The following is a 15398-nucleotide window of genomic DNA, read 5'->3' as shown; positions in this document are numbered from 1 at the left end:
TCTCCCAAGACATAGTTACAAAGTAGTGCAATGCATGCACCACATTTTGCCTCCCTCCCTGAAGCAGGTGTAAAGTGACGCTCCTGAACTGGCCTATGGGCCTCCCTGTGCTTTGTTGCACTAGCACCAGAATGTTTGACCCTTGTGCAGCAAAGCGCCAAAAGTTTCGACGTTGTTGTAGTAATGACTGCCATGGTGTGCCATATTGTAAATATGGTGCAACCATGGTGTCGTTATGGGGGCGCAGGTAGATACTGGAAAAGTGCTGCATCGGGACAGATGTGCCACTTTCTTGTAAACATGCCCCTGTAGACATAAAAATGAGGAAAAGAGATAATCCCAAATCGGTGGCTGGAACCTGACTGTGGGCTTTCAGATGCAGAGACAGGGCAACATACTAGCAGGACCATTGGATGGGGGGGATTCCCGTTTCTCAATCACTGTGATGTGGCAGCATAGACCGTTGGTTGTCACTAAGACTTGACTGCTGAGCTACATGGCCAACTCCTCATCAATAAATGTTGACCTGGATGCACTCAAATCTTTCCTAGAGAATATCTTTAATTTAGCTATAAACCTTGTGACTGCAATGGCCACGCCCCACAAAGTAACTGCCCCGAATATTCAAAAGATAATAATCAAGTAAACCTCCCAACAACAGACTCAACATAGTAAACATTTTTGATACACTTCACTAATAATCTACATATTTAAAGTAACTTTACTACAATGGGATACACCAATTACATAGACTGTGATCTCTTACAGAAGTAGTGATTATCACTCAAATACCAGCTTCAAATATATATCTATAAATGAAATCAGTTTGTCCTCAAATGTCAACTGGTAAGGTTATGAAAAAGCACACATTTTGTATCCATTTTTGAAAAATACACTCAGTTTCCCAAAACAAAAGCCTATAACTTTTATTGTTCTGAAATATCAGCTTTTCATTTTTACTAAATACATGATTGATTCCCAAACACCAATTTGCCATTTATATCAAATGCTCACATGTATTGCAATTTCACATGGATAGAAATTATTATGTAAAACCATCTCATGACATATATACCCACATAATGTCAAAATTTTGATTATTATACTGTGATCAACATAATACAAGGTTGGATACCATTGTGGCATAAATGGCCACAACATGCTAGGAATAACTAATAAATCAATAAAGGATTTATCGAGCCCGCTAATTACCCGCACGGGTATCCTGCCATTAAGAACAATGCTTCTGTGGGGGGCTTAGTTGAACAGCCAGGTCTTGAGTCCTTTCCTGAATTCTAGGGGAGAGGATGAGGTCCATAGTTGAAGGAGGTGGTTGTTCCAGGACTTTGCAGCAAGGTAGGAGAAGGAGTGTCCTCCACTGTTGCTTTGACGGATGCGGAAGTGTGTGCAAGGGTGAGGGAAACAGAACGCAGGTGTCTGGAGGGTTGGAAGAAGTTCAAGCGGTGGTTAATGTTAATGCTGGTCCTTGATTGTGAAAGGCTTTGTAGTTGTGGATCAGCATCTTAAACTGATATCTTTTCTGAATGAGGAGCCAGTGAAACTTCTTGAGGTGGAGCTGGTATGTGTCCATTTGCGGAAGTCAAGGATGAGTCTGGATGCTGAATTCTGTATGGTCTGTAGTCTCTGTAGAAGGTGCATGGTGATTCCTACGTAGAGTGCATTGCCGTAGTTCTGCCGGCTGGTGACTATAGCTTGACTGACAGTTTGTCTGGTGTTGACAGGGAGCAATTTAAAGAACTTATGGAGCATACGCAGAATGAGGAGAGTGAGGAAGCGAGCAGGAGAGACTGCACTGATCTGGTTTTTCATGGTGAGTTTGCTGTCCAGGATAATGGCAAGGTTGCGAAAATGGACTGTTGAAGTGGTCGAGAGTCCTAGTTTGGAAGGCCACCAGAAGTTGTTCCTCAGGGAGGTGTTGTCCCCAAAGATCAGCACTTCTCTTTTGTGTTGAGTTTTAGGCAGTTGTTTTTCATCCATTTGGCAATTCCCATAATGCACCTGTGGAAGCTGGCCCTCGTGGTGGAGGGGTCTTCTGATAGTGAGATGTTGAACTCGGTGTCATCTGTGTAGGAAATTATGTTTAGTCCTGGGGTTCTGACGATGTTGGCCAAGGGGGTCATGTAGACATTGAACAGTGTAGGGCTGACTGATGACCCATGAGGGACGCCACAGATGATTTTCTTGGGTTCCGAGGTGAAAGGTAGTAGGCATTTGGTGTTTCTTTGAGGAAGGAGGCGATCATTTGAGGGTGTTTCTTTGGAGTCCAATTTGATGATGCCTGTTAATAAGGATGTGGTGGAATACCTTGTTGAATAAGAGGTCAACGATGTTTAGGGCTGCCGTTCCTCTCCGGTCTGTGGTTGGTACAGAATCCAGATTGGGAAGTGTCCAGAAGATTGTTGTTCTCCAGGTGTTCGGTGGGTTGGCGGTTAATTTCCTTTTCAAAGACTTTGGCAGGAAAGGAATATAGAGAGATGGAACAGTAATTCTTGAGTTTACTTGAGTCCGCGGATGGTTTCTTGAGAAGGGGTTTGACTTCTGTGTGCTTCATTCATTAGGGAAGGTGGCCTTGGTGATGGATGAGTTAAGAATAGCAGCTAGCTCATTGCTGATCATCTTGCTCCCGCGGTTGAAGATGTGGGGGGACAGAGGTCCCAGGCGGTGAACAGGTGGTCAGAGTTTGCATCATTGTTTACATCCATTGCAGTGAGGAGACTGAGGGTGTCGGCGGGTGTGGGTTGGGTTTCAAAGTTTTTAAAGATGGTGGAGATCTTTAGTGGAAGAAATCCGCCAGGGTGTTGCAGAGTTCCTGGGAACGGGTGATGAAGTTTTCAGTGGCTGAGGGGTTGCCGAACTGTCTGGTGATGTAATATGTCAATGCAGGAGTTCCATGATGCTATGAATAATAATTGCCAAAAATTACTAACAGCATTTTATCAAGAGTTGGCATGGTGTCATGGATGTCAACAAGTTCCTAAAAGTTAAGACTATTATTCTAGAGCTTGCGTTTCAGCAGGAGTTGGTACTCTGTCGTAGGCACCCCACACATACATACCCAAAGCATTTAAGACATACTTTTAATGCATACCTTATGATGCTGCTGGTGATTCCAAATTCTGAGGTCTGCTAGTGTCAAATCTCGTCCTTACATTGACAGCATCACCTCTCCTATCTCAGTAACTTCGATTTCCTGTGAGCCACATGACATGAGATGCCCATGGTGAGATATAACACTGTGCTGCTGATCCCAGTGTGACGAGCTGCCTTATGCTAACACAATACAAATGAACCGCAGCCCAGTGTAGGTCTACAGTGACACTTGTTGTCAAAGTGACACACTGAGATGCTGTAACCTGATAGCCTTGCAGTATGCAGTACATGCACCCTCAATACTGATGATCCTGTCTGAGCTAGGCATGATCATGTTTAAATTTGTTAAAGATTCCTTCCGTGGCACAAATAATGTGTGTAACTCAGTTATTCACTGAAAAATGCACCTTTATGCCTCCAAAAAGAGAATGAATTAATGGAGTTGGGATTGTCCACCAAATGCTCTCTATGTATGACTGCACTTCCCAGATTTAGCTGCACCTTATTCTTTTTCTTTTTACCCATTTAAATGTAAAACTCAAACCCAGACACTTTACTCACTTCTAATAGACATAGGGGAAATTAACCCAAGGAATGAAAAGAAAAACATATTTCGAGATGCCTAATGGCTCAATATTCATCCATGTACATTGAAGAGAACAACAATTATGGCAGTTCCTTTCAATGTAAAAAACATTTGGTGTTCAGTCAGTTTTGACAGCCCTACACCAAACAGTTCAAAGGTTTTTATTTTTCTGAAAAAAGCTCACAAACAGGAGTTTGTTTCAGAAAACACAACACTAATGAACCCCCCACACCTGGGAGCTTCCTTCCAGGGTGTGGGCATCATTATATATTTTTGTGTCCCTCACCACCTGCTTTTATCCAGCAGTGATGGACAGGCAAAAATACATTACACTGTCCACCCTAAATAGGGCAGGCAATGTAATGTCCTTCCTCTGACAGCCCATAATCCATTGAACCCTCGGAGGATGGTTTCCGTCAACAAAGCTAATAGGTATTCCATTGAAGAAAATGTAGGGTCCACCTGACCCTAAATGAGGCTGGCAGACCAAGGGTTTGGTGGGCAGGGTGCTCTGTCTGCCAATCTCTGTTAGGCCCATAGATTTGAAGACGTTTCCTAAGATGGAAGTGATTCAAAGTGATCCTAGAGTGAGGAAACAGGAAAACACAGAAAAGGTGGTGCCACACCATTCTATGCCCGGAAATGGATGACCTCATCTGAGGGACAGATAGAGCAGGTGAGTTGACAGATGCAGAAGCCATCTCATGATGTATCTCAGAACCTTAACAAAATAGAATATACATCAGCCAAAGGCAGTGTGTACTGGACAATGCATAACGCATCCTGCATTGACGGAAACAGAGTGGAGAAATTTTAGCAGAGAAGAAGCAGGACTATAATGGGTGCCTCCAAGATTAGCCACAAAGACACATTCTAGGACATCTGGTACATTCATTAAAGATAGTTGGTTACTGGTTGAAGGGGGTGAAACACTACTCAAGCAACAACCACAATTCTTGTCATGGTGAAACACAAACAAACTCCAAATTAACCTGTGCGCAACCCTTTGGTAGCTTGGCACAAAAGCAGTCAGGCTTACGTAGAGACAATGTATAAGTTATTTATGCAGCACTTCAATCAGTAATAAAGTGAAAACACATCAAAAGAAAAATCCAAAATTTAGGAAAAAAAGGGTAAAGTTTAATAAATTATTTCACACCAAAACAACAGTAATCCAGTCAGTCGAACCAGAGACATGCAATTTTAAAGATTTAAATAAAAAAAGGGCTTATAAGTACAAAGTGCCAACTGGGGTTATCAGGTCGTGCCGGCCTGGACTGGATAAAGTCACAAGTTCAGGCCGAATCCGATGAAGCACCGGTCAGATGCAGGGACCAAGTTAGGCCCAGTGAACAAAGTACCTTATGAGATCCTGTGTTGAGGATGAATGTGCAGTGGTGGCTCTGATGAGCTGCGGGCTGTGATGTGAGGTCCTGCATCAAGGATGCGTCATGCAGAGGGGGGGTTCCATGAAGATAGGGGACTGTGATTTGAGGTCCTGAGTGGAAGATGCATCACACAGCTGCGGTTCTGAAGAGCTGCAGAGTCTTGCAGGGGGGATGCGTCACACATCAGCAATTCCAAAGCGGAGCTGGGAGGAGATGCATCAGGCTGCATCGATTCTGCCCAAAAGACCACAGCTGGACTGTCAAAGCACCTGAAGGCCCACTTCAAAGGTTCAAGATTCAGGTGGCACCACATTGGAGAGTAGACTTACAGTAGGCAGGGTCCAGGTGTAAAGTTCAAGGGGGCTTGAAGCTTTTCTGTTTACTGAGGCTCTGATCAGAAAGCCAACGAATTAGTCCTTGGAGTCACTCTAGGTGTCCTGGGCTCAAGGTGCAGGACCATTCCTTCCCACACAGGCAGTAGGGCTGCAAAGTAGCAATTCTCATTGTTGCAGAGCAGCACAGCAGTCCTTATTCTGAGTCTTTCACAGGTCCAGATCTGTCCTGAGGAGCTGGGTCTGATGTTCAAATGCAATGCCTGATGCCCACTTTGAATTAGGGGAAGCTTCTAGAGATCCCCCCTATAGTGATGTCTGGAATGTCCTGCCTGCCTGCCCTGGCCCCAGCTTGTCTAGGGGCACAAAAGACTAGTGTGAAACCCTTTGTGAGTCTGCTTAGGCAGAGCCCTTCTGATGTGCCAGTGTGGTAGGTGACAGCTCCACCCCTCACCCCCATCAAGCCAGAGATGGTCCATCCTGCCAACACCTACTTTCCTTTTGTCTCACCCTCTGGGAGCAATACACAAAGACCACCTGCCAGCTATACCTAGTCATGTGACTGATGATACAGGCTGCAGCCACCAAATGGTTGGGACAATAAAATGCCAACTTTCTAAAAGTGGCATTTTCAGAACTGTGTGGTAAAATATGATTTTACCATTAAAGAATGTCTTAAATTACAATTCTTTACACACCAAACTCAAAACTTCTTCTTGCTCCCAATTGAAAGTTATCACATATTTTGATATAATAAGGTAACTCAGTGTTATCATTTGGGAGAGGAAGTCCTTGCAGGAGTGAAATACGAATTCAATAGTTTTTCACTACCATGACATGTAAAAGTTAAGGGTATCTGTCCAATAGTCCAATGTTTTAAACACACTGTACCCTGCCTGATGGGCTGTTTAGGGCCTACCCTAGGGGTGACTTATTTGTAACAAAAAAGGTTTGAGCCCCGCAAAAGGTTTACTTTGACATGTTGATTTGGCAGCTTAACACTGCATACATGGGCTGCATTGGCAGGTCAGAGATATGTTTTAAGGGCTACTTAAATGAATGCCATAATAAGCCCTGCAGGCCTACTAGTGGCATATAATTTACAGGTCCTAGCAGAGGTGGTTCCACTTTACTAGGGACTTACAATTATATGTAAATTAAATTTGCCAATGGGATGTAATCCAATTTCACCATGTTTAAGGAAGATAGCATAAGCACCTAAGCACTGGTTAGTAGTGTTAAAGTGTGCAGTCTTCAACAGGTTCAGAAAACAGGAGGGTGAAGGCAAACAGTTTGGGCATGACTCTTCTGAGAGAACCAAATCCAACAGTTGGTTAACTGCAAATACAGTGTGATACAATAGTTCACTCTGGAACCTACCAAAGATCTTACTTCAAAGGTGCACCCCATGATAACAAGAGATCCACCAATATAATTAGCAAGTGAATGAAAATGCTGAAATATAATGGAAACAGAAAGGCATGTGTAAAGTTGTGACGGTTGCTTCTTAAAGGTTTTAAAGCTTATAAGCTGAATTAATAAAGTGCGATGCGTGCAAAATTACAAAGAAATAAGAGGTCTTCTTAAAGAGTGACTTGCAGTAGACTAAAAGAGTGCCTTGTGGTAGATCTTCATAAAGAGCGCCTTGCAGTAGATCTTCTTAAAGAGCGCCTTGCAGTAGATCTTCTTAAAGACCGCCTTGCAGTAGATTTTCTTAAAGAGTGTATTGCAGTAGGTCTTCTTAAAGAGCACATTGCAGTAGATCTTTGTAAAGAGCGCCTTGCAGTAGACTTAAAGAGTGCATTTCAGCAGATCTTCTTATAGATTGCCTTGCAGTAGATCTTCTTAGAGAGTGCCTTGTGGTAGATCTTCGTAAAGAGTGCCTTGCAGTATATCTTCGTAAAGAGTGCCTTGTGGTAGATCTTCGTGAAGAGTGCCGTGCAGTAGATCTTCTTAAAGAGCGCCTTTAAGGAGAATTTCTTAAAGAGTGCATTGCAGTAGGTCTCCTTAAAGAGCGCATTGCAGTAGATCTTCGTAAAGAGTGCCTTGCAGTAGACTTAAAGAGGGCATTTCAGTAGATCTTCTTAAAGAGTGCCTTGCAGTAGATCTTCTTAAAGATTGAATTGTTGTAGATGTTCGTAAAGAGTGCCTTGCAGTATATCTTCGTAAAGAGTGCCTTGTGGTAGATCTTCGTAAAGAGCACCTTGCAGTAGATCTTCTTAAAGAGCGCCTTGCAGTAGATTTTCTTAAAGAGCACATTGCAGTAGATCTTCTTAAAGAGCGCATTGCAGTAGATCTTCGTAAAGAGTGCCTTGCAGTAGCAGGAAACCTATTCTGCTACCAAGTGGGCTGCAGTACATACGTTCCCACTACTGCTTAGGGCTGTAAGCTGCAGGTGGCCTCTAACCCTTTGACTCTAGATGTCCCCCTCACAGTAATAGTTACTTAATGCCTAATGAGGAAAGCTAGCCTCAGTAGCAAAGGATTTCCTACCAAAAAGTATCCTTCCTGTCCCTCGTGCGTGGTACTTCCTGCGGCTAGAAACCATTACCTGCTGACAGCTGGACGCTGAACATCGGGAATCTGATCACGTTCTCAAAGGGCGGAGTTTCCCGATCTCACCAGACTTTGTAAACAAACTTTAACACCTCTTCTTATTGACAGGTCTAAATGCAACTTGAACCCCATATGTTTATCACCTTCACGAATACGGACAGCCCTCTAATTCTGGGTACAGGAAAACAGGACTCCATAGGTCCCCACTGCCGTTCCACGTTACGAAAATGCTCATGATTGATTTTCGATTTGTATTTCAGTCGACCTGTAATAAAACGAAGGCTGCTTTATTTCAGACAGGGTTTAATAGAGCACAACAAGAAAGAAACGGATAAATGGGCTCTATTACAGAGATAGAGCCATGAATCTTGCAATCTTGCAAAGAAAACATGGTACGGATACAAAAATGGGATGCTAATGAATGTAAACATTTCTGTCTGTCTAGCTAAACTGTTCGAATTCATCACGCCGTGTTTTGGTTGCAGAGTGCTCTCCTCTTAGCCTAATGTTCAATTTCTTTCTGATTTTGGCAGCGAGGCGCAGCACAGTTCATGCGGGTTCCTACTGCGCGCAGGGATGTGCTCGTATCTCCAAGCACCCATATGGCACAAGCAATATTAAATCTGCCAGAAGGTAATGTCTCTTCCAAAGACTCCGAACCAGTTTTTCGCCCACACCAATCTATTTTTACAAATCATGCAGCGAGTGCATTAGTCATACAATGGTATCATATCATGAGCGTGGAGAGGGAATCTATTAACGTCTTGTGAGATACACAAGGTGCTTAGAGCTAATAACCTGTCCCTTTCTGAAAGAATGAATGACACTTTCATGAACACTTTAATGGATGAAGGTTACACTGCATATTACACCAAGGGTTTGGAGTTCGCGTCCATTTTTAATAGTGTACACCAACCCTGTATTGAAAAAGCATCAACAGAAATTCTATTAGAGTCAATGAGTAAATTACTATGTTACTTAGTGAGTCTAGATACCACTAGAGTCCCTCGTAAGCCCCACTTAACCATATTAAATTAATTAAGAGGCTCACTTCAGGATTTCACGAATCGGAGAAGTACTAAATATTCTGCCGTCTTTATTCAGACACCTTGGAGCATATTTACTTTTGTCGCACGGCAGAGCCACAAGCCTTCTTGCAGGGTTGCCCTGCATCAAAAGAAAAGTGCAGGAATGTGCCGTATCTACAAGATATGGAGCTTTACTTGTCTTTTTCCCCTGCTCTTGCACACAATGGGCTGCCATGCGCCAACGCAGGCACCCTTGCACCATAGTGTCTGCGTTACGGGGATGATTGTTTTAGTGTAGGGAGGGACTCCTTCCTGCACAAAAACAACCACAAGAGGCATGATATAGCAGTACACATAGAAAAAGGAAAAAAAGAGGTGAAACAAAGGTATTTAGCTCATTTTGCCTCCATTATGCCTTCCGTGGGGAGGCGTAAGCTTTTGACGCATTCACAGGTTTGCAATTTGCAAATTCTCGTAAATCATGGAATGCGTCAAAATCCAAGGGTGTTGCAAGGGAACACCCACTGCAACACCCATGGAATGCCTCTTTGATGCAGAGTAAGGCAACACAGTGACTTGCAGCGATCTACGATGCAGAGCTATAGAGACTGAGTTTAGGTGACATTACAGGTGAATACCCTTGACAAATGTGCGACTACAGGGCTGGCCTTCCTTGAAGCATCCTTGGTGTAAGAAGCTATCTCTAAGGAAGGACTTGAATAGAGTAGAACAAAAGACCAGAAACATCTCAAATGGAGACAAGGTCATAAGTGACGCTGTGAGCGGTTATCGCATGCATTAGCCTGCACACGAAAAAATTGGTCCTGGCGAAAGCCATATTGACCTTTGGCAGCTAAAAGAACATGGCTGTACCATGTTGACCCACATTATGAATGTAAAGGTCATGATTCCCTCAACACACATCCTTAACTGTTTTTAACCTTTGTCCACGTTTACCATAATTACAGCACATCAATCTTGTAAAGTACCCATTAGACAATTTTAACTTCACTTTTTTCACTCAACAAAACTCTTGCTCCGCTGTAATCAGGCATTGTAGCACACCCTTGACACAATAGGTGTCTGGGATGGGACCCCAATGATGAAGCATGCCACCAACTAGGTTGGTGGGTGAGAGGTCTTCTACAAAAGTTGAGAGGGTTGCTGGGAAAAAACCCAAGGGTGTTTAATAAAAATCTAGCCCCTTTTCTCATTTTTTCAAGCCAGCAGGGTGCATAGAGCAGCAAAATTACTAGGTAGTGTGCTCACTTTTCATGGTGTTAGATGATACTTGGGAAGATAAGCAAGCGCTCTCTTCTCACTCTCTTTGTTGATCATTCTATGTAACGCATAAGCCAATTTAAATAGAAATGAATTTTATGAAAATTAGTACCTCTAGGGGTAGTAAAGTTGAGCTTGTTAAATCGTCTGTTAGATCTCAGCAGATAGAACAATATCTACTATGTTATGCCATGTATTAGAAGTTTTTGGAGTAGATGTACCTGTTTTCCTGTTTTTCTGTTTTTGTCTTAACTATCAGTTTTTTTATTAATATTTTCAAGCAAATTAAAAACCAAATCTCCCTGGTCCAAGTAAGTCAATGGAGAAAATGCTTTAAGGGAAAGACGGAGGACATTAAATGACTGAAGGATTACATTATTATCCATTCTAGTTGCAACCTCGATTTCAGTCCATGTTTTCCATCTGTCTTCTCTTAAAAAAACAGTCCTTCTGGAAACCTCATGCAATGCTCATCCCTCTGTCATTTTCAAGTCAAAAACCTCTTGATTTTTAAAATCAGAATCTTAAAGATGGGTTGAAATATTTACATTTGAATCTGAAAGTGGGTGAAAAATTGGGTTTTGCTTGCAAGAAAGCAATGGAGTGCTCTATACCTTACTTTTATGGGGGATTTCACTAGGCACAGTATATCTCTAATGTTGTTATCCTGTTACATCATTTCTATCAGTTGACTACCTCAACAGAGTTGAAACTGTTGTGTCGCTTTGAACATGAAGGTTTGTGCAAAATAAAATAATAATATGTTTTAAGGTTACACCTCCATATTTGATTGAACCATGTAAAGTGGTAAGTGTTAACATACGACATGAGTCTTGTCATAAAAAAAGAAGCAATTACTAATCTAATTTCTTGGAAAAGTTGCATAAAATATACAAGGAGCAGCAGAAAAAAGGAAAATGAAACATTGGTAGGACAGTCATTTTAATAACAACTGCTCTACCAAGAATATTAAGAGACAATGACTTCCATTTTAGTAACAGGGCATTGGTTGGCACTAATAACTGTTGGTAATTTTAACTAATTTAGATATTTTATTTGATTGGTAAATTTAATGCAGGGGTAGTGTTTTCAACATTGATTGTAACAGTTTCAGAGCTCAGGTAGGAAACTTTTCACAGAGCAGTTGTTCAATAACACTTCAGTCTTGAGCCTATTGGTCATGTATCCCCCAGGGCATGATATAATGTAACCATTACAAACACTCTCTCTTGAAATGGTTTATCAGGTTTTAAAAACAACATTATGTCATCCAATATTATACCAGATTAGCGTTAACACCAGTTTTTACACGGATGCGTTTCGACCTCACACGGGGTCTTGATCAAGAGGAGCAATACTTTGCAATACATAGCAGCAGCATCCGCTTATGAGCCCCAACCCACTTGGCAGAGTGCCCGACAACTGCCTTTGTCTTTTGAAATATATATATATATATACCTGTGATCAAGACCTGTTTAGGTTGAAACGCGTTTGGTGGTGGAAGCACTGATTTATGGAATAAGAATTAAAGGCTGAGATACGAACTTCCTGGAGTGCAATGACTAATTTTGTTGAAGTAATTTATGGGAGTGTTGGTCACTAACTCCTTCATTGGCACCGGCAGTGAGAGTGCGCAACTTCACATGCGACAATATATATATATATATATATACATATATATATATATATATATATATACACATACATACATATATATATATACTATATATACATCTCACTGTGAATCATCTATATGTATATATATATATATATGCAAATATATATATATATATATACATATATACTATATATAGATCTCACTGTGAATTATCTGTATCATGAAAGACTCACATTAGACTCCTTTTGTCTCACTAAAAACGATAGCATTTTGGATTATACCCTGGAGTGCCCATCTTCTTTCCTGTTAGTAACCAGTTCTACATTATTATATATAAAGATAGCATAGCCATGTACTAGGGTCCAATATTGCGGTGGAGGGGTCCGGTGACATCATAGCTACAAGGCTATCATCAGACTGTAGAGATGGCAATATAGGACCATACTATGCATGTTACCCATTATGTATTTTTATATATTATGTTTATTTGGGAGTAGTTACTTGTACAAGAGGTTTTCTTCAACCTGCAGCTAACAATGAGAACTGATTGCAATGTGAGTATTTAGGCTAACCTTTCATGACTAAATCTTTGATAAAACAGTGCACAATGGTGAGGACCAGAGGATTTATGTGGTTCTGTAGCTGCAGCGTTTACCACATAAGTATGGATTTACTGCATGCATCATATCATCTGCTGCATAGATAAGAAAACCTTGCTGCATAGTTTGTTCTCCATGCCACATAATCCTAGTAGCCAAGACAATGGTAAAGCTTTAGAGAGTGTTTTGGGGGCTATCGTTATAATGCTGAAATACATATTCCACATGGAATTGTGACATATTTCTAATTTAGCTGTGAAATATGGGTTTTATACTAATGCAATGTATGCAACGAAAGCACCCACATATGTAATATACTCACTTTGTTCTGTATTTTTTATTTGAAAATATGTTTTGTAATTTTCATGGCTTTGTGCAGCATTGTTTATGGTACTATTGCCTAGAACACATGAAAAGGCTCATCATGCAAGCAAAATCAAATAGAATACAACAATTATCGTTACATAGTGTGCCCCCAAATATTTAATCGTCATGATGGAGACCTATTTGCTTTAGCTAGGAAGGAAATGTCTGGTCTGCCTTCCCGATCACAGTACAAAAAATGCATGAAACAGGTTGGACTCTTCATTGAAAGGCCTCCATGATGGAATGTTTGCCATTTGTCTTGAACATAGGCATCGTACTCATCTATTGATGACACAGCTTGGTCTGTGCTGTTTATTGGAATGCTGGCTTACAGTCTCAGTGACCAGGCTCATGTAGCGCACAGATTGTGACACATCTTCCTTCTTTTCAATACAAATATTCCCATTATTAATCCCACCTTATATTAAAAAAGTGATTCAATGGATAGCTGCGACATTTCCAATGAAAGGAAGTGACTGACCAATTTAATAGGGTCCCCATCAAAGCCTTAGGCACACAGCGAACACTTTAAAAATCCAACCCTGACAAGTTTAGTATTTTCCCTTGGAACTCTCATATAATACAGCCATTATTTGAAGTGTGCAATAATGCCAGACGTTGTATATTCGGCAAGAATGTAATTTTCTTCAGTATCTACAAAGAACCCTCTTCTGGATTCAGCATCCAGCATGAATACTACAAATTCAATATGACCATTGAGGGTCTCCGAATTCTGTTGCATTGTGTGTGTTAATTTCCTATGCTGTATTACCTCAATATAATGTGATTTGTCATATACAATGGGATTTATGTAGAAATATGCTTCCACACCAATTCTCACATGCTTTTCTCATATTGCAGCATAGCTCGTGAAATGTGCTCTTTGAAAGCCCTGGTTGCAGGACTGCTTGCATAAAAAGTTCCTATTTCTACCGATATCAGCAATTATGAAATGTTTAGAATGAGTACTTAATTGGTGAAATATGAAACACAGTGAGAAATGGTTACCCTGGTTTGTGTGTAGTAATGAGTTTGTGCCATTCAATTTAATGAACAAGGGGGCATATTTACAAGAAAGTGGTGCATCATTGATAATGCGCCACTTTTCTTGCCCCCTCCTAACGACACCGTGTGTGCATCGTATTTACAATACGGCATACTATGGCGCATGTTAGGCCAAGAGCTTAAACATTTTTGACGATATCGTAGCGCTTTGGTGACGTAGTGCCAAAAAGTATGGTGCCCATCCACCAAAGTAAAGGGAGGCCCTTTAAATACAACAGGAGTGTCACTTTAACGACTGCCTAAGGCAGGCATTAAAAATGACGCTAAAAATCATACTGTGGAATCTTGTAAATTTCAATGCGCCATTTTTTCTAGGCCTCCTAATGAGGAGCACCTCCCTTGCATACATTAAGCCTGGTGCAGGTATAATGTGGCAGCAAGGTGTTACAAAGTGGCGCAATGCATACATTGTGCCACTTTGTAAATATGGTGCGGCGAAAATACCTCCTTAACGCAACATTAGTGTAAAAAATAAATTACAGCAATGTGGCCCAAGGGCTTGCAAATATGCCCCAATGTACATCAACATAACCAACCCAGCAACCTACTATCTGTACTACAGTGCATCTTTGCATTTGTGAACACCTACATTTGTACGCTACTTCCCATTGTATTGTGTGAAGGTGGTTGTAGCACAAAATACCTTGACTGTCATCACCACACTGCAAACACCAATACATTGACGTTACAAATAAAGCAATAACGCCATAGTTACCTTAAAACACAGGTGTAGAAACCACTGTCCTCTAGCTCTGCTGAATGAACCCAAATCGAATCGTCATCTTTGCTCATCATGACTTCTGAGAAGATGATTGGTTCCTCCAGATCCCCTTTGTTTTTATACCACATTAGCCTCAGGCCCGTGCTTTGGGCCATGCTATAGTTGGTTCGGATATAGCTGTAGAACAGAGCACATTTCACCCGCACTGGTTCTCCAGCCAGTGCCATGTAAGTCTTGAGATCCACGGACCAGTCAATACATCCGTCAACTGAGAAGAAAATAGCAGAAAGAATAACATTAGAGCCGAACATAAAAAAAAAAAAAACATGAAGCTAAAGTCCTATTTCAAGATTGTGCATGATACTAGATAACTGAGACTTTCATGTTTGGTTGAGAGTGATTTACTGACAACAACTAAGATAAAATAAAGGTACACTACGCAGGCCTTACCTTATGCCACTAGTATGCTGTATTAGATAATATTTCCTTCCCTCCTGTCTAATCAGATACCTTTGTGAGCAAGTATAGCATTCTATAACTTTAAAAGGGCACATACGAAGGGCATTGGTGCTAACACTTCCATTCCGGCGGGCTCCCCTGGGAGTTAACACTCCATTACCTCCACCCACAAGATTGTATCTAATTCTCAAGTAACACCAATATGTTTTCACCTCAACAACCTTGTCTGAGCTGCCAGTCCCAACTTGTATAGCTCTCTGTGTAAAGATAATGGCTTTCTCAGCGTTG

At 41.3% G+C, this 15398-nt stretch overlaps 1 protein-coding gene across 1 annotated transcript in view; it reads right to left on the bottom strand.

The window, feature by feature from the left end:
• IL1RAPL2 (interleukin 1 receptor accessory protein like 2) overlaps positions 1–15074 on the bottom strand; it is a 1519353-nt gene extending 1504279 nt beyond the window's left edge. The window contains exon 1 of the mRNA XM_069212386.1: positions 14646–15074. Coding sequence (XP_069068487.1) covers positions 14646–14962 — 317 coding nt within the window. The 5' untranslated portion in view covers positions 14963–15074. The remainder of the gene's footprint in view (positions 1–14645) is intronic.
• Between the last annotated feature and the right edge of the window lie 324 nt (positions 15075–15398).

Source organism: Pleurodeles waltl, chromosome 2_1, assembly GCF_031143425.1.
Source record: "Pleurodeles waltl isolate 20211129_DDA chromosome 2_1, aPleWal1.hap1.20221129, whole genome shotgun sequence".
NCBI classification, from domain to species: domain Eukaryota; kingdom Metazoa; phylum Chordata; class Amphibia; order Caudata; family Salamandridae; genus Pleurodeles; species Pleurodeles waltl.
Note: the sequence above shows the minus strand (reverse complement) of the source record. Positions and strands in the feature narration are given on the sequence as shown.